General features: G+C 34.3%; 4 protein-coding genes and 3 pseudogenes across 7 annotated transcripts, besides 2 other annotated features; 1 reads left to right on the top strand and 6 right to left on the bottom strand.

The window, feature by feature from the left end:
* Nucleotides 1-331: part of a terminal%2Cinverted (terminal inverted repeat of Maverick-1B/1C transposon ID:TVAGG3_0068920) that runs on past the window's edge.
* Nucleotides 1-17,785: part of a mobile genetic element that runs on past both edges of the window.
* TVAGG3_0069020 (uncharacterized protein) lies at nucleotides 874-1,053 on the bottom strand (the record flags this gene model as incomplete). Its single annotated transcript, XM_051221627.1, has 1 exon — nucleotides 874-1,053. The coding sequence occupies one exon, from the start codon at nucleotides 1,051-1,053 to the stop codon at nucleotides 874-876; it is 180 nt and encodes a 59-aa protein (XP_051106613.1).
* TVAGG3_0069010 lies at nucleotides 4,986-5,561 on the bottom strand (annotated as a pseudogene). Its single transcript has one exon. A coding segment is annotated over exon 1 (576 nt).
* Nucleotides 7,757-8,493, bottom strand: TVAGG3_0069000 (organellar and viral DNA polymerase type B; the record flags this gene model as incomplete). Its single annotated transcript, XM_051221626.1, has 1 exon — nucleotides 7,757-8,493. A coding segment is annotated over one exon (737 nt), but the record flags the coding sequence as incomplete, so codon positions are not given.
* Nucleotides 9,556-10,383, bottom strand: TVAGG3_0068990 (KilA, N-terminal/APSES-type HTH, DNA-binding family; the record flags this gene model as incomplete). The annotated part of the gene is made up of 1 exon (XM_051221625.1): nucleotides 9,556-10,383. The coding sequence occupies one exon, from the start codon at nucleotides 10,381-10,383 to the stop codon at nucleotides 9,556-9,558; it is 828 nt and encodes a 275-aa protein (XP_051106611.1).
* On the bottom strand, nucleotides 12,276-13,093 carry TVAGG3_0068980 (annotated as a pseudogene). Its single transcript has one exon. A coding segment is annotated over exon 1 (818 nt).
* On the bottom strand, nucleotides 14,304-15,023 carry TVAGG3_0068970 (annotated as a pseudogene). The gene has a single exon. A coding segment is annotated over exon 1 (720 nt).
* TVAGG3_0068960 (uncharacterized protein) lies at nucleotides 15,909-16,121 on the top strand (the record flags this gene model as incomplete). Its single annotated transcript, XM_051221624.1, has 1 exon — nucleotides 15,909-16,121. The coding sequence occupies one exon, from the start codon at nucleotides 15,909-15,911 to the stop codon at nucleotides 16,119-16,121; it is 213 nt and encodes a 70-aa protein (XP_051106610.1).

Here is a 17,785-nt window from a genome sequence, read left to right as displayed (position 1 = left end):
GCTAATGAAACACGCTTACCGTTTGTATCGTATGCTTGTATAAACTTTCCATTATGCTTGTAGTCATAAACGCTCAAACTAACTTTACCCTTTCTCCCTCGTATCTGATAGAATGTATTTTCACGAGGAACGAAGAACAAATTCTTGAACTCATGACCGTTGTAGTTTGTTATCTCAATAGTTTTCGTCATTTATATAAAATAAACTTAAAAATAAATGATTCACCACCCTCACACGTATGAAAAATAGCACAAAAATAAATTTAGGTGAAGTGGTGAGATCTCACCTCTTTTTACCCTGTTTGAATTCATTGCTTATAACTCTCTTCCTTTCTCCAACTCTTCTAACTTCTTCTTAAGTTCAGCAATGTTGTCCTCATGAAGTTTAATCTTCTTAATTCCTTCTATCTAATGGTTGCTTTATCTTTCTAAACTGAACTCTACCATCCTTCATAGTATGAATGTAAAAACCTTCTGGAATAGTTCCTGATTTAATGTATTCTACCAAAAACTTTTGTTTCATTGCTTCAGTGACTTTATTTGTCATTTCAATCAAATAAAAATTTTAATATTAAATAAAAATAACGTTATTTTTTCAGTAAGGAAACGCAGGAGTTTTACGATTTTATTTGAGGAGTAGGTTCTGGTTTAAATGTTTGGAGTCGGTTTAGGAGTTGACTTTTGAATAGGAGTTTGTACTTCCATAGGTTCAGGAGTCATTGAAGGTTTTGCTTGTGAAGGCGTGGTTTTGGCGAAGGCGTTGGAGTTTGTTTAACTTCAATACTTCAGTATTATTTACAACATTTGCTTTATTTCTTTTTCAACATCATAACTGCTCCTGCTGTAGCTAGCAAACCTAGTGGGAGACCATATTTTATATAAGGACTTGACCAAATGCTATTTTGACAGGAGCTGGTGGAACACCTAACCTTGGTGAGACTGCTCTTTGCCATTGTGCAGCTCGTAAGAAATATTCAATAGGTGCTCCATAATCGTTTGGTAAAGTTTGTTTCATAGATGGTGAAGGTTCACGAGAGCTTGATGAAGAACTCATTTATAAGCTTTAAAAATAAACGTTCATCCTTTATTCCTCACTGTCGTCCGTAGCTAAGTTATAGTCATCTAATCTTATTATGGGGATGCCATTAGCCGCACCTGAATGGCAAAGCAACAATCCCATAAATCCAATAAGTGGCTTTGGTACATTTTCAGTTGCTAGTTCAATAGGTCCTTTAACAGACAATTTGTATGTTATTAGAGCAGTAGATGTTTGACCTTGCTGGAAGCAAAAGTCACTTCTGTTGGAAAACCACATAAGAAATGTGTGTTGTCATAGCTATCCCATTTATGTTCCACACTACCATCATCCACCAATGACCTCATAACATCTTCATTAAATTCCTATCATATCATTGTTTGTATTGCAAGCGTTCGCAACCATTTCATAAAATACAGGTCCATATGATTTTTCAGGTTCTGCAGGCATATTTCCATAAGCTCCCATGGAAAGCTGAAGATATTTAAACTTAGGGTTCTCAAAATTAACATAATAGTTGTCTTTCTTTCTAAATAGTGCCCAAATACTTTTAACATTAATAGGCGTATAAGCTGCTGTAAATGTTGCACTTGAACTATCTGTATTCTTTGAGAATGAACCGTCCATAGGAATCCAATCCATAACTTTAACAGGAAAACATAAAGCCTCGTTTGTATAATGTTCTACAAGTTCTGTATAAATGTTGGGTCTAAAGAGAATGACTTTGGATGAATGAAACATTCATTAAAATCCATCTTTGTTCGAAATAGTTGCTGGGTTACAGTTGTAATAGTAACTGTTCCACTAGCTTCTACTGACTTCGTTATCATAGTGAATGGTTCATTCCATGGAACAAATTTATTTGTCGGTGGATTTGAATCTGAAGCAAATGCAACTTTAAGAGTTGGATTGAAAGCAATGATATCATTTACAGATATAGATGTGCATTGTAAGGCGTCGCTACTGAACTTTACTTTAAGCTGAATGTTTCCTGCAAAAGCTGGAATAAATCGAATAGCTTTAATGGAAGGAATCTTCTAACAGGAATTCTTAAACGAAGCTTAAAATCAAATGATTTTCCTGCTGTAATTGGACCACTAACAATTTGTCCTGTTCTGCATGTTCCCGAATGACTCCATACATCTTCATGTCGAGTCTTTGAGAAAATATCTACTTTCTTTATTTGTTCGGTAGTTTGTGAGTTTGAAGTTATATATGCTTCTTCTCTTGCGTTGTCTTGAGAATATACGATACGACCATTTGCAAGGATTTGATATCCAGCAACTGCATAGAAAGCGTCATCGAAACCAATCCAAAATCCTGGTGGGTTTGTTTTATTGGAACCTGAACCAATTTCTTTATCTACAATAAATTGACCTTCCATTTTATACGTAATGAATGTATTGTAAAGGTCCAACATATTTTCACCAGGAGGTGAGAGATTGAATGTTACCCATGTGTTATCTTTAGCAGTTCCAGGTTGTGATGGAATCTTTGCGTCAGAATATTTTCTATTAGTGTCACCAATTTGAACTGCATTGTCTATGATATCGAAATATGAGCGAATCTGATGAATATGCTCTGCTGGAGTAAATTCGTTTAGCTGTTCGTTCTGCATGTATTTACTTCAGATAAAAAATATCTATTTACTTCATTATTCTCATCTTCTTCTTGGCATTCGTGGTGGAAGTTGTTTCTTGACATTTTCAATGAACTGTACATTCTCTTTTGTCTCAACTTCTTTCACTGGCGGGTCAGGGTTCTTTGACTCGGTTTGTTTTTCAATGAAATTCACGAACTTTGCAATAAGCTCTTGGTTCGTTATTGAAAGTACATCTGGCTTCTTTTCTTCTGGTTCTATTGACTTTTCAGTTTGAATAGAAGGTTTATTGGGCTTCGCTCTCGCTGCCATGCACCTTAATGTTGTCGCTTTCTGCATTCGCTAATGGAACCTTTCTTTTTCTTACGTATATTTTACCATCTTTACTCTGACTTACGTAATAGAAAAGGATGTTGTATTCCTCTTGCGTCATTTAATATAATAGACTCTCGCTCTGATTTTGACAAGCTCATTTTACATCGGTTAAAGTTTTAATTTTGTTTTTTATCTGCAGTCAAATGACTCAGACAAGCCCTACGGACAAGACCCAAGGGTCATAGATGTTGAAGCATTGAAGAAAGAAATTCGTGAGCAAATTTTATCCGAACTGAAGGAACAAAAACAAGAACAAAAGCCAGAGAGACCAAAGAGAAAACTTAGTGAAAAACAACTTGCTGCATTAGCTGCTGGAAGACAAAAGAACCCACGTTTGCTGGCGAAGAAAGCTAGAGAAGAAGCGCAAAGGAAGCAAAAAGCTAAAGAAGCTGAAGCAAAGAAAGAGTAAATGGTTTATTTTTATCCGAATTAAATGTATAGACAAATACCTTTAACTGTTGCGTTCAGTAGTGAAAACCCTGACGTCAAAATAAAGGGGAACAGAGTAACGTTTAAGTTTCCAACAGACTGGATTGTGAACATAAATGAAGAGAAGTACATTGGCATAACATCTATGTATATAACACGTGCTTTCAGGAAAGGTTGACTTTATACTTCAAGTCGAGATAGAAAATGACGAACAGTCTTTAAGCGCCCAAAACATTCACATATACAAATACTTTAAAGACGATACAACTTTACAAGAATGTATGATTTCATTTAATGAGATGTTCGAGAAAAAGTTCAACATTGAAGTACAAACTTTACAGCCTTTACGTGAGTTTCTTGCACAACTGAAAGAAGAAGGTAGTCAGCCACAACTTATAGACTTTCATTATGAATTTAATGAAAATGAAGATGGAACTCATGACTGTCAGTTTGTTATATATTTCACCATTCAATGAAGTAGCTAAAGAGAAAGAAAATCCATTACGTATAAGATTTCAAATTCTGAACCAATGAAGACTTCAAGAATGTTTTCAATTATGATGCAATGCTTCCGAGGAAAAATGAATTTTCAAAGATTGTAACACCTGGCATTTGGATAGAAAGCAAGCTATATTATATTCAAACTTAAGTAAGGGAGTTGAAAATGAGTTCATTGGTCATACAAGAACTTCACCACTTCCTAACCCTAAATACTATAAATTAACTGGCTTCAATCGTGAGTTTTGGATAGACATGTTCTCCACTCATGACCATAACTGCCCAGTGTTCTTACCTCCAGACCATAAGGACTGTCTCTACATTGAAGCACAACTCTTAAACTCTACCATCGCAGTATTGTAAAATCTACGCTACTTTTATTTTTTTCTGAAAATTTTATTTGAGTGAAAGGCATGGAAGGTGAAGGACATTGGCAAACACTCGAACATAACAATGACTATGAAATCTTTTCAGAGTACCCATATCCAATTAGGCGCATAAGTAACAAAAGAGTTGTAAGTGAGTTTGACAACGGTGATGGTTATATTTGTGTTTATTTAAACAAACATAAACTCTTTAAGCATAAAATTGTTGCAAATCAATTTATACCGAATCCTGAAGGACTTCGAGAAGTAGACCATATAAACAGAGACAGAGGAGACTTTCATATCTCAAACTTAAGGTGGGTGTCGAGAAGACAAAACATGAGAAATATTTCTGGTTCGAATGGCTATTGGTTTGACATTGTAGACACTCTTCCTGAAGATGCTGTTGAAATTATACAATACTCTAAATTTACTCTAGAAAATTACTACTATGTCCCAAGTGAAGATGTCTTTTACTATTTCATGGGAACTCAATACAGACGAATGAATGTCTTAAGACAGTATAGCAAAGATTATATAAACATTACAGATGTAGAAGGAAGAAGAACAAAGCTGTCTATTGCAAAGTTTAAGAGAGACAATGGTTATACATAAATGACAAAAATATATGACCTCATTATTTTTATCACGAATGACCTCATTGCTGACAAAAATAAATGACCTCAGAACTTAAGCTTTCTTATGAATAAAGTCTTAGTCTGAATAGAAAAGTTAAACTTTTCAGCAAAGCAAGGACTAGAAGACTTACATAAGTCAAATCCAATCTCTTAACCATCATGAAGTGCTTTGTAAAGTTTCATTAAACTGAACTCAGAGTCTTTGTCATATGTTCCAACAGGTATGTGAATGTTCTTATCTTCATTGTAATAGCATTGTATAGCTTCAGGAAACATTTCATTAGCTGTTAAAGCAAGAACGTCTTGTTTTACACCTTTACAACGTGCATGAAATGCAACTTCATTTAAATCATTCGTGAGTAAGTCTATGTAAGTCTTCTTTCCACAAAATATTGACTTGTATGCTAAACTTTGTTTTCCAGGTGTTATTTCTGCAAAGTCAGAATGGAACTGACCTAATGTTTTACCAATAAGTTCTCTACCGTATCTCTTCTTAAACTCTGCTGCAAGCTTTGGTATGTCTTCATTGAAAATATGCATGCTATCACAGTCCTGGTAAAATATTTGAAGTCCCATGTCTTCAGCAGTACAGAATACTTCACACATTATTCTCTTCGACATAGATAGAATATTAACACCAAGTGGACAGAAGTTAAAGTGTCTGCAAATGCTTTTCGTTAGCTTGAAAATAGTTTTATCTGAACCATCCAAACCTTCGAACTTCACTATATGGTTGTAGTTTCTGATGGCATATCTTATAGCATCTTTGTCATCTACTATGGTTATTTTTGACTCAATAGGAGATAGAATAGTTTTGCCATAAATACTGTTCAGAATGAGCTTTATATTTTCTTGCAAAGGATTTCCTTCTTTCTTATACTTTAACCTTAACTCAAACAACTTCTTTACTTCATCTCTTATTCTAATATCTCTGTTTCCATCGTAATAGTATCCTTGCAACACTTCACATTTGACACCTTGATATTTTATGAGGTCTTGTAATGTTATATGGTCAACATACATTAAACAGCAAGTGTTTGAACTTCTGGGAACGTTAAGTTCTGGATTTAGTTCAGGGTCACAAACTATTAAAGGAAAGTGTCTATGTATTCCAATCTCTGTTATCTTAATGAGAACAAAGAAGCCAGACATAAACTTTTCACCAATGGGTTCCTTTTGGTCGTCATCGAATAAATGTCTCATGAGATACTCTGTGCTTAAGCATCTCATCCTTCATAACCTTTGGAATTCCTTCTAAAGTATAAAGTCTTGCTATAGCTGATGGATATAATGAAACAGCGTCGAAGTCAGCAATGAGTTTCTTTTGCTCTTTTTGTTTCATGTTATCTGACAACATACATCTTCCACCTTGAATGCATCTCGAAATAAATTCTCTTGGTTTATTTGAGAGGTCATAAAGATTTCCATTCGGGAAGTATACTCTGTTCTCAAACAATTTGTTAGCAATTAGAACAAATACTAACGTAGTCATAAACGTTTAAATCAAACTCTTTCAATAAGTCATTGCGGAACTTTACAAAACCTTCTCTTAAAATTCTTACTTCTTGTTTGCAGTAAAACGTGCTATATTTTTCTAAGTCGAAGTGGTTCTCATCTATTCTGCAACCTTTGATGGAATCTATGTTTTTCATGAACGTTTCAATATCTTTTACAAACTTACACATGCTTCAGAAATGACACCAGTTCTGTTGTCATTTGCTAACAAACACTGCTGTAGTAGTTATATGGAAATACTTCTTTCGGTCCTGTTTGTAAGTTAAACATAGCAGGAAATAGTTTAAGCTTCTTATTTATAACACTGTAAGAGTCTTTTATAATAATTGCCCTTCCTTTATATAACCAGTTATTTGCATTGTTCGTGAACCTTTAATGATGGGAGTTCCTTTCACTTCTGTCATGTGTCTTAAGATGAAGTTTATATCATAACTGAGGTTATGGAAATATATTAAACTCTTGTCAGGAAGTCGCTCCAAAAATTCTGTTGCACAGTTTTGACCCCATATGCTTTCACTCACTGAACCATCTTCACTGTCGTAACATATGTTAAAAGCTTTATGAAAGCCATCGGTACTGCACTCAAAGTCAGCAAAGAAAACATGCTCAGGAATGAACTTGCACTTATTTTTATTTACTTCTTTTGACTCTGCTTTCTTCTTCAGTTGTACACAATACTTTGGAGCATATGTCAAATCTTTAAATGGTGCAAGGTTCTGTTTATATAAGTCAGTCGTATATGTGAAAAGTTCTCCATAAGAAATAGGTTCGAAATATTTGCACTCCCACAATGTTTTCATAACATCCATAGCGGTGTAGTTCTATCCATGCGAACTACATATTTATCTTCTCTCTTTGTATAAATCTTCATCTGTTTTTCAATGTTCATTCCACCACACTCCTTCAAGATTTCTATATAGTTGCGAATGAAATATGTTGTCATTGGTAATCTTTCGTTTAGCATGTAGTGGTCTTCAACAAGAAGTAAGTCAATAGTTCGAACAGTTTCACATTCTTTTGGTATATATCTCTTTATTTCATTATGTCTTGAGTCATTGAAATAACCAATGGTAACATTAAATGCTATACCTGTTGCGTCAGAAATTTCTTGTACTTTACTTTGAGGAAAGTCTCTAACACGAATGACTTCTCTCATGTGGTCAATAGTTTCTTCATTTACTCCAGCCTGAATGCAAGCATAAACGAAGCAGTTATCTTCTGTCATAAGTGTTGCAGTTCTTTTGTTCAGTTCATTGAAGATTTGGTAGCGTTCAAGATTTATAGGTAATGTGCAAAGATACTTCCAGAACTGACCGCTTCTCTTCTTATAAAACTTCTTTTCACCATTATCTTTCCAAAAGCTTTCTATAAGTGCTGGGTTTCCTGTTTGCTTAAGAGCTTCCAAAATGGCTTTCTGGTCATTTGTCAGTGTGCTTTCATCTCTATATGGTCTCTTTTTTGGTTTGCCTTTCTTTACATCTGACATCGTTAAGCCTTCATATTCTGTTAAATCATACATCTTTATTTCAGTAAGATTCTTTATGTTTGTCAAGAAGAAGTCATAGTGCATTTCAACAATACCTGCAGCATTTGCTTCTATCTCTGATATAAAGTTCTCCTTCAAGAGCTGATGTAGTAATGTTCCAATATTATTGAGGTTTAACGTAGAACATTCATACTTTCCACCAAGTTTATAACATACCATCCATCTTTGTTGGGAGTTTATTTTAATCTTCTCTAAGAGTCTCATGAAAACCTTACCGAAATGTTTGTGTAAGTAGTCTCTGTTTGGTTCATCTAAAGCTTCGATGTTAAAGTCAATGAGTCTATTGCCTGACTTCACATTTCTCTTCCTATTCTCTTCATCTTTCTTTAACCATCTCTCACCTTCTTTTGGTTTGTCGTCAATGGAACGAATGACATCGTTAGCTTTGCGAACTTGTTCTATAGCGCTCTTAAACATCTCTCTTCTCTGTTGTTTCAGTGTGTCGTCTCTTCTTCTTGTTTCACCAACGTTCGCATTTGTAATGTCAAACATCTCACGCCTTACTTCATGTGGTACTGAACGTCTATGATATAAGTCAATAGCAACGTCATTTAAAGGAAAAGTTCTTGCATGGACTTCGTCCTCACCGCGTTGCGGCTTTATGAACTCATGAATTCTATCATAAGTTATTTCACCATTGTAGTCTTTAATGAAGCCAGCGAGTGCTTTTTTGTTTGTTGCGTAATGCTTTGCAACATCTATGTTAGCTTCTGTAAGAAGTTGTTTTATTTCCGAGTGTTCTAACTTAGACAACTTCCGATACATCTTTAGTAGGAAATAAAAAAATATTTTTTTGAAAAAATTAGATTAGATTTTTTTAAGTTATTTTTCAAAATAATTTAATATTTTTATTTTAATGAAACACATGCAAGATTGCAAGTTCTTTTCATACAATGCTCTCGCTAATGCCATCAAGAATGAGTTCAATAATGCTTCAAATGTTAATGTTATCTTTAACAAGAAGTTTGTGAAAGAATCTAAGTTCGGTCAGTATGTCAGACCATTAGCTATCGTCATTGACCGCAAACGTTATACTTCACAAGAGTTAGCAGTAGTTTTGAAACAAAAGGGTTTCTTCGTGAATGTCAAAGATACTCATTATACTGTTATAAAGAACTCTAACATTGACTTCTTCAGTATTGCTATGAATCTTTCCGAACAGAAAGAATATAAGAAGGGTGAAACAAATGTGAAATATTATCCTTCATCTCTGAAGACAATAACGAACAAAGATGTTATACAGAAATTCTTACCAAAGGTTGAAGAAGCTTCTATTGACATTGACGAAGGAAGTGAAATGGTTGAAGAAATAGACCCTGAAGTTATTTAAGCAAAAATATATTTTTGAATAACTGAAAGTGTCACCACGTCACCATGTGCTACCAGGTTAATTAACTTCTTTTAAAAATGATGACAACATGACATTTTGACAACAGTCCAGGAAATAAATTTTATCGTTAATGTTTACGTTAATGTTTTTTCATTAAATTTTGACAAAGTGCAAATCTTCACTTCGTCAAAAAGTTAATGTTTTTCATTGAAATCGGTAAGTTTTCATTCTTCCTCTTTGAAGTTGTCGAAATATTCTGTTATCTTTTCCTTCAGTAATGTTAAGTCTTCTTTGAATGTAAGTATTGTGCAACCTTTGATGTCATAGTGTGTTTGAGGAAGAGTATTTTTGACAATTTCCTTTATTTGCTCATTCGGTGTCATTGAAATCGGTAAGTTTTCACGATAGAACCAGTTTCTGTCAGATTTATATATCTTAGCTAAGTCATAAAAGCTTTTATTGTTTCTTCTGACTAAATGTAACATAACCATATCTCTGTCTTCTTCTTTCTCCAACTCTTCAGTATATATCATATACTTATAACTCTTTTCCTTTCCTTTTGGTACTGAACGCGGTATTCTTTTCTGTATGCTTTTGTCTTTGGATTCAATGACTTCATCTTTTGCATGAAGTTTCTTTTCCATCTCTCCACGTTCTGCTTTATATAGTTCATCTAACATCATGAAAATATAACAAGCATAACGAGGTGAAGCCCACATTGCTATAGCGTTTACTAAAAGTCTATGAACATAATAACCTTTCAAACCAGGAGCCAAATTCTTGCGATTTTCATACGGAATCTCTTCCCTCGGAAAACCGGGGGAAGCAATCATATGAGGAAATTCTTCTAAAAGTTCTTTTGTCTGTTGGTTTTCAAACCAATGATATGCTTGCTTTGTAGAACGAAGAGCATTCATTATACTTTGCATTTGGTACATGTCATCTTTGACTGAACGAATGAGACGTAACTGTTTGTTATACTGTATGTACTCGTATTCTTCATTGATGGCTTCATGAACGATAGCAGTTGTTGTGTTCTCTGATGTTGACATTACTGTCTTTACATACGAGATAAAAATTTTTGTTAGGAAAAAATTAGCGTTATTTTCTGACTTTCACAAAAGACCAAAAATAAACGCTTTACATGTATTTTTCAGCAACTTCGTCAAATAATTTTATAGCTTTATCTATCTCATCTACTTCAAACGTTTCTTTACCTTTTATGGGAGCACCATATATTTTCTCAAACTTTTCGAGTAGTTCTGTTTCTGCGGCTCTCATATCATTAACGAACACAACCTTGATTCTATTGACTGTACTGTCATATCTTTGAGTTATATTATATGTTCTTCCTATCTTATATCTCTTTGTATTGAAGTCCTTCGGTTTCTGAACGATGTAAAGTAAGCCTTCACTGCAACGTTCTGAGTCGAATGAACCATATGTTATGAAGTTATATCCAACAACAGGGTCAATCCACAGAAGAATTATTGGTATAAGACTTTTGTCGATGAGATATGCTGTGGTTCCATAGAATCTTACCGATATCATAAGCTCAGGATTTCTTGTCAAATTTTCTGAGTAGAAGCAATTCTAACCCAGTCCTTTGTTTTCTTTCCAGATGGTGTTATAATGTCTGACAAAGAATATTTGTTGTATTTCTTACAGTATCTTACGTTTAAATCACCAATTCTAACCACTTTGGTGTCATTGTCAATCTTTCTAACTGTTTCAAACTCAATGTTTGTCATTACTGTCTTTACATATGAGATAAAAAAATAAATAAAAATAAAACTAACTTTATTTTTATCTTTTATGAAAATTCATGAAATTTGGTCATTTTTCAGCAACAAAATGAAAAAGTTTAGAAGAATTTTCTTATTCTTTCTGGCATATTTTTGTCTTTCCAGTACTCCCGCTCTAATGGTCCCAGATGTGTTGGCTTTGACTCTCTCAAGTTCTTAGATGGTATAACATCTTCAACGCCTCCTTCATATCTTACTTTATAAGTGTCATCGTTTGTGTTATAGCCAAGTATTTCAATAACCACTCCTCGCTTTGCTTCGTCAATGGTTTCAGCAAGTTTGCCATTACTACTTTCGACTAATTTATGACGAGGATAAAACGCAATAGAGTCGTCGGCAGCTTTTATAAGATATCCATTACCTTGCGTAGAGTCTACGATATAATAATTTCGACTTAACCTTAAACGTTTCTTTGTCAACGGTTTGTCGTCAAGAACTACACGAACTTTTGTACCAGGAATGAGGGTAAATTGTGTTGAATTTCTGATATTTTGTGTTTGGCTTCGTTTCTTTTGTATATACTTTTCTTCTTGTTGTTGTGTCATTAAATTTGGTGTATGTCCTGTTGTAGAATGTGTTGAGGAATTATATACTTCGAGAAAATGTTTCATTGTTTCTTCGGTAAAGTCTCGCTCTTGATTTAAATCTCTGAGAGTCCTTATGAAGCGGTTTATGATGCCGAGTATGTTATGGTTATGGTCTTCAGTAGTGTAGTGAGTTATGTTATGCTTAATGAGAAATTCTGTGATTTCGTTGCTGAGGTATGCTGAATCCTGGTCTGATGTTAAAGTACTTGGGTTATGTTCTGCTACAAACTTTTGTAAAACTCTTAACACTTCACGAGTTCCTTTTTCTTCATTGGATATGCATATGCTTTACGAGTGTTAACATTTATGAAGATGAGGAATGGTTTATGTCCTCCTTTTCTGCTTTGAATGAGAGTGTCAAATTGGTATGCGTCAGGAGTGTTGGAGTAAATTGGTAAAAAGTAGTCGTAAGGATTTATTTTTGTTTGATGTACAACATTTTTGTAAAGAACCTTTTCACTTCAGCTCTGTTAGTAAATCCCGAACTCTTTGCAGCTTCATTGAATTTCTTAAAAGACCTCCATGGATGTTGTTCGAATACTTCTTTCAAGCTCATTTATGTAAAGTTAAAGAGTTTAACCAACTCGTATCCAAGCGTGCATTGTTATATAAGGAGGCATATAATCTTTTCCATTACCTGCTGGGTCTGTAATACCAGCTACAACATGTGTATGATTTCCTGCAGTTCCACAGAAAATACCTGTGCTAACATCTTTGGGGTCATCTGAGATATCATATCTGTTCATTCCCTGTCTATTCGAACCCGCTGCAAGATTTATATAACCTCTTTTTGTTATTGAATGTGAATGGTTTCCTTCCACAGATGTTCTTCCACTGAACCTATGCATATGTGAAGGAAGGTTTTCAATACCTATTTTCTTTGAACCTCCCATCTTCATTGACTGCGTATTAGTGTAGAATGGAAAACTGTCAACTATTTCATACCATCTACCACCAAATAAAGTGTTTGGATTTATTGGATTCATAGACGTATAAACAGCTCCTATAGGATATATTAAATCATATATGCTCATAACTCTATAAACATATTCTAAAGAACTTATGTCATTAAATACCATTTGGAATGTATCTCCCGGATGAAATGTTGCATTTGTTCCACTTTTATAATGTAATGTTAGTTCAATAGAATTATCCAAGAAAAATTCAAAAGTATCTGGTTGAAGACCTCTAACAAATTCAAATGGAGTTGCTGGTTCACCATTTATAATTTCTGTTGTAAATGTCATTGTATCTGGTTTCGAAAATTTCTTTGTTAGTTCTGCATCCACATAAGTTTTGTCTGCTTTCTTATCTAACATTGCTGGTAGTTCATGTGCTTCAAAGTTTCTGGCATGACCTTCAATATTCCTGCAACTGTTATCTAAATTGTTTAGTGTATCTTTTACGCTTGTACTTGGATTCTCTAAAGGTGCACTTGAACCAAGGTCAAAGTTCATATTATGTCGTCAGCTCTAACAGTAGTGAAGGATTATGTGTATGGTTTTTGTCTGCTTTACTGTCTAAAGAAGTTTGAAGTTCATTTATATCGGAGATATTGTGTTTATGAGATTTCAAAACTTTGTTCGTTGCGTCAAGTTCATTTTTGTCAGCTTTACTTTTAATAGCATCTTCAAAAGTTATTTTTGCCTTAACTCTTAACATAAATCTTGGTTCAACTAATACACCGTTAACAAAGAAGTATGAAGCATAAATTTCAGCGTTATAACCAAATGTTTTGGTGCTATACCTGTTCATACTGTACAGTACAGTGTATGTCATAACCTTTAGCACGAATGAATTTATATCTTCTTTCATTAACATTTTTCGTCTTCACTTCTTCATCCTGTGTTAAATATCCATGATAGTCCGTTATAATCTGTTCATCTGAACTTATATAATGAACATGGTTCTTGTCCGCTTTACTATTTAATGTAGCTTGAAGTTCATTTATATCGGAGATATTGTGTTTATGAGATTTCAAAACTTTGTTCATTGCGTCAAGTTCATTTTTGTCCGCTTTACTATTTAATGTAGCTTGAAGTTCATTTATATCGGAGATATTGTGTTTATGTTCTTTATCTGCTTTTTCGGCTAATTTCTCTTCTATCTCATTTATTTCAAGTTCATGCCTACCACCACCTCCCGAAGAAGTATTTTTCTTCAGCTCTTGAAGAACGTCCACTTCGCCATCTTTGGTGTCAATAATGAGACTTTGTGTTAAAACCTTTCCTGTCTTAATGGATGTTTGTAAAACTTCTTCTTCACCGTGTTCGGGGTCATGGTCGTCATCATATCTTGTGAAATCAGAGATGTTGTCATACATTAAGCATATCTGTCTCAAAAGTTCTGCTATTTGAAACTGGAACGAAAGATATACAGAACTTTCATCATCTCCTAAAGTCAAGTCTGCTTTCTTAAGTATTTCTTGAATGTATGCAATGAGAACAGAGTACCTTGGAAAATATTCGAACAATATTTCATTAGCTGTTGGTTTTGGTGGTTCTTCTGGAGTTTCTGTTGGAGTTTCTGCATCTCTTGACTTCAATGCTCTTGCTCTCAAAGACCTAAATGTTAGAGCACCAGGTTTTACAAAGGACTTTATAAATGCTTTAATAGTTCCTGGTAAGTTATTGTTAGCATTAAGTAAGTTCCTTATGCTTCCATCATGTACGTCCATAGCACTATGTAAAAAATCTATACTTTTCTTGTAGTCAGCAATAGACTGACTGTGATTTTTTAAAGATTTGTCAATACCTTTAAGCCAATCTTCATGCATGTCTGATACTGAGCCAAGAATATCATTTGCTTCCTTTAGTGTATTTTGTGCTTCTCGTAAAGTATCCAATCCCGTACGTGCATTGTTTGCTATACGTCTTACAGTATCTATTTGACTCCTTGTTTCTTGCATCCAACCAGATAAAGTTTTAATAGTATCCGAACCATTTGAAATGAAGTTCAAAGCATTTTTAACGTCATCTAAAACTTCTTCACCAAGTACTGCCCATATCTTTCCGATTTGGTATTGAAGAACTCCATATGAAGCAGCTGTTAAACCAGTATTTATAAGGTCCATATCCATGATTTAGCAGTTTTTCCATCCTTTCCATCCTTTCCATCCAAACCGTTTTCGCCTTGAGGTCCTTGTATTCCTTGTATTCCTTGTATTCCTTGTGGTCCTTGAGGTCCAGTGTCACCCTTCTCTCCTTTCAGTTCATCTTTATGTTCGTTATAATATTCTAATGTCATAAGGTGTACATCATTACTGCTACCAGCAACGCCGAGAATTTGTTTCTCATTCATGACTAAATTCTTTAGGCATTTAATGTTGTCGTCAAATCGAAAGCTCTTTAACAATTCAATGAGAACATTTAATACTTTCACTAATGAGGCATCTACTGTTGAATTTATATATTGCACCGTTCCATCATTTATGATGGGAACCTTGCTTGTTGTAATGAATGGGTCATAAGTGTTAAAAGTATCGAAATCAATGACTTTTTTAGTCTTTCCATCGTCAATGACTAAATCATTGCCTTCAATGGTTAAAGTTGAGTTTTCGTTTACTAGTTCATGTGCTCTTCTTGCTTCATTTGTTTCATACGCATATGCAGCAATAGTCATATTTTAATGAGAATAAAATGTTGTTCTATTTGCAAAGTACAGACCCAACGAATACGGGACAGTAAAGCTACAAACAAACTTAGGTCTTCAGAATGAAGCGCTTGCTTTCAGAGTTGTTGACTTCAATACTATCGCAACTTTTGTCATAACAGATGAAACAGATTTCATAGAGATTGAAATAGATGACAAAAGAAGTGTTATAACATTTCCTAACAGAGCTGGGTATAGAATAGATAAAATTGCTGGAGTCATAAATACTCTCATAAATGAAGAAACTATTGACAACATAGATGTCGAACTCTCTTCTGAGGGAACATTGAAGTTCAGCAGCGAAGAGTTTAAGATACCAAGAATGAGTCATAGAGTACAACTTCTTTTGGGTGCATACCATATGACATTTCCTTTGAAAAGTGTTGACAAACGATTGAGATGAAATCTGTTCCATACGTATGTTATGGTAATTGTTTATACATTGAGTCTAAAATAGCTAATGTCACAGGCATTTCAGGAGTTAATAGTAAAGGTTCAGTAGAATATAAATCCTTCTGTTATGCAGTCAATTCAATGTTCATTCCAAACGTTCCTGTCATAGCAACTCATTTAGGTAAATGGGTTCGCATTAGTCCTCATAATTTGAAAGACATGCAATTCAGACTTGTTGACTTTCAAGGAGAGCCTGTAGAACTGAAGGCACCAGTGCGAATGAACGTTGAAGTTGACTTTTTAGAAAATATTAAATGCAACAGCTTACAAGAGAACTCAGAGCTAAAAATATAAAGTATGAATGTTATGTATTAGGTCATGAACTTTGGTTGTTGCTGTTTGATGAAACAAATGAGTTAGTTATGTCAGTCAAGAGAACAGAAAAATATTGTGTTAGTGAAAACTGCACCAAGTCGATAAGATTAGGTTTGCATTATGAAGATGAGTTCGATACTGTTGAAGAATTTTGGATAGATATTACAAATTGCTAACTTGAAATTTTTTTGACTGACGGCGCAAAGCGCCAAGATGGGCTCAAAGAGCCCTCCTGACTGCTTTAATTTACTAAAACATATTTCAAACAAAGTTTATATTCTGTTGAAGTTTTGTATACTCGTTCGAATATTTATACTTAAACTCAACTCCTGTAGTTCCTGGTGTTTCAATGATGCGGATGTTACCTATTTTCATGAATATTGGCGTTTGACCACAGCATTCGATTTCAGGGTCGAGATAGTCAATGACACATTGTTTCCCTGTTATTCGTGAGATATAACATTTTCAAGGTCCTCCTTTGTTAGAATTATTTGGTTCTTGCTTATAAGATTTGTCAAAAGCTTCTTATCGTCTTTGAGTAAATAGTTTGATATAACTGAAGAAGGTAATGGTCTACGTTATCTGAAGGATTTGTTTGAACATTTGTGTAAGGGTTGTCGTTGGCTTCTCTTGAAAGAATTTGGTCCAGTGGTGGATACTCTAACTTAACATCTGATGTAGCGTTAGCGTTTGAAGCTGAGTTTAAATTCACGACTTAAGTTCTGGTTCTTTTTCTTTCAAACACTCTGAACTATAGTTCTTTATGACAAATTGTTTGTCGTTCGTGAGTCAACATTTGATGTTGGTTCAATTGGAACATTAACGGCACCAGCTAAGATGGATTTGCTTCTCATTTCATATAGAATAAAAACCTTTTATATGTATGAAATGAACAATATACTCGACAAGGGTTTGAATGTAAAGCTAACGAATGAAAATATTGTTGAATTCACTGAGACAGGTGCTGTGTATAAAGATGTAGAACTACTGAACAAAAGAGCTAAGGGAAGAAGCAGGAACATGAACAAAGGGTGGAAGCCTATAAAAATTTATGTCAATGATGGCTCAGGAGGTTCAAACATAAAGTATGCAGAAAGTTATAGAGTTTATGCTCTCAAAGGTGAAAGCCTTCATTTAAGAACAGCTATTCTAACGCATATCCTCAAAAGCTAACGGATGGGGAAGTGGATGATATGAATGACAGCAAAAATATTAACAGAAATGGCGACAGAGATGCATGGAATTTGTTTACCATCAGTCAATTGAAGGTTAAGCTTTAAAAAATGTTGGTCGTTCCCATGGAATATTTTTGACTTTAATGGTATTAGTCATGATATGAATCTCAAGGTATGAACGAGGAGAGATGAGAGACTTATATGCTTCCCAAATTTCTTCAAAAGGTAATGTTATACCTGACTGTTTCCAAATGAGTTCAATATCATAAGCGTGAGAAACCTTGAAAGATAACGAAGTCAGTTATGAGACGCTTTATGTTTAAAGCTAAAAACCTCCATGTTTGCATAAGTATTGCTACAGTTAATGGTAATGTCTGACTTTAGTTATGATGTTAGCTAATGGTGAGTCAGGCTTTGAAACTAAACCTTTTCCGGCGAAGTCGTCGCAAACTAAGCAGAGTGTTTGAA

Source organism: Trichomonas vaginalis, chromosome IV (assembly GCF_026262505.1).
Source record: "Trichomonas vaginalis G3 chromosome IV, whole genome shotgun sequence".
Classification (NCBI taxonomy): domain Eukaryota; phylum Parabasalia; order Trichomonadida; family Trichomonadidae; genus Trichomonas; species Trichomonas vaginalis.
Note: the sequence above shows the minus strand (reverse complement) of the source record. Positions and strands in the feature narration are given on the sequence as shown.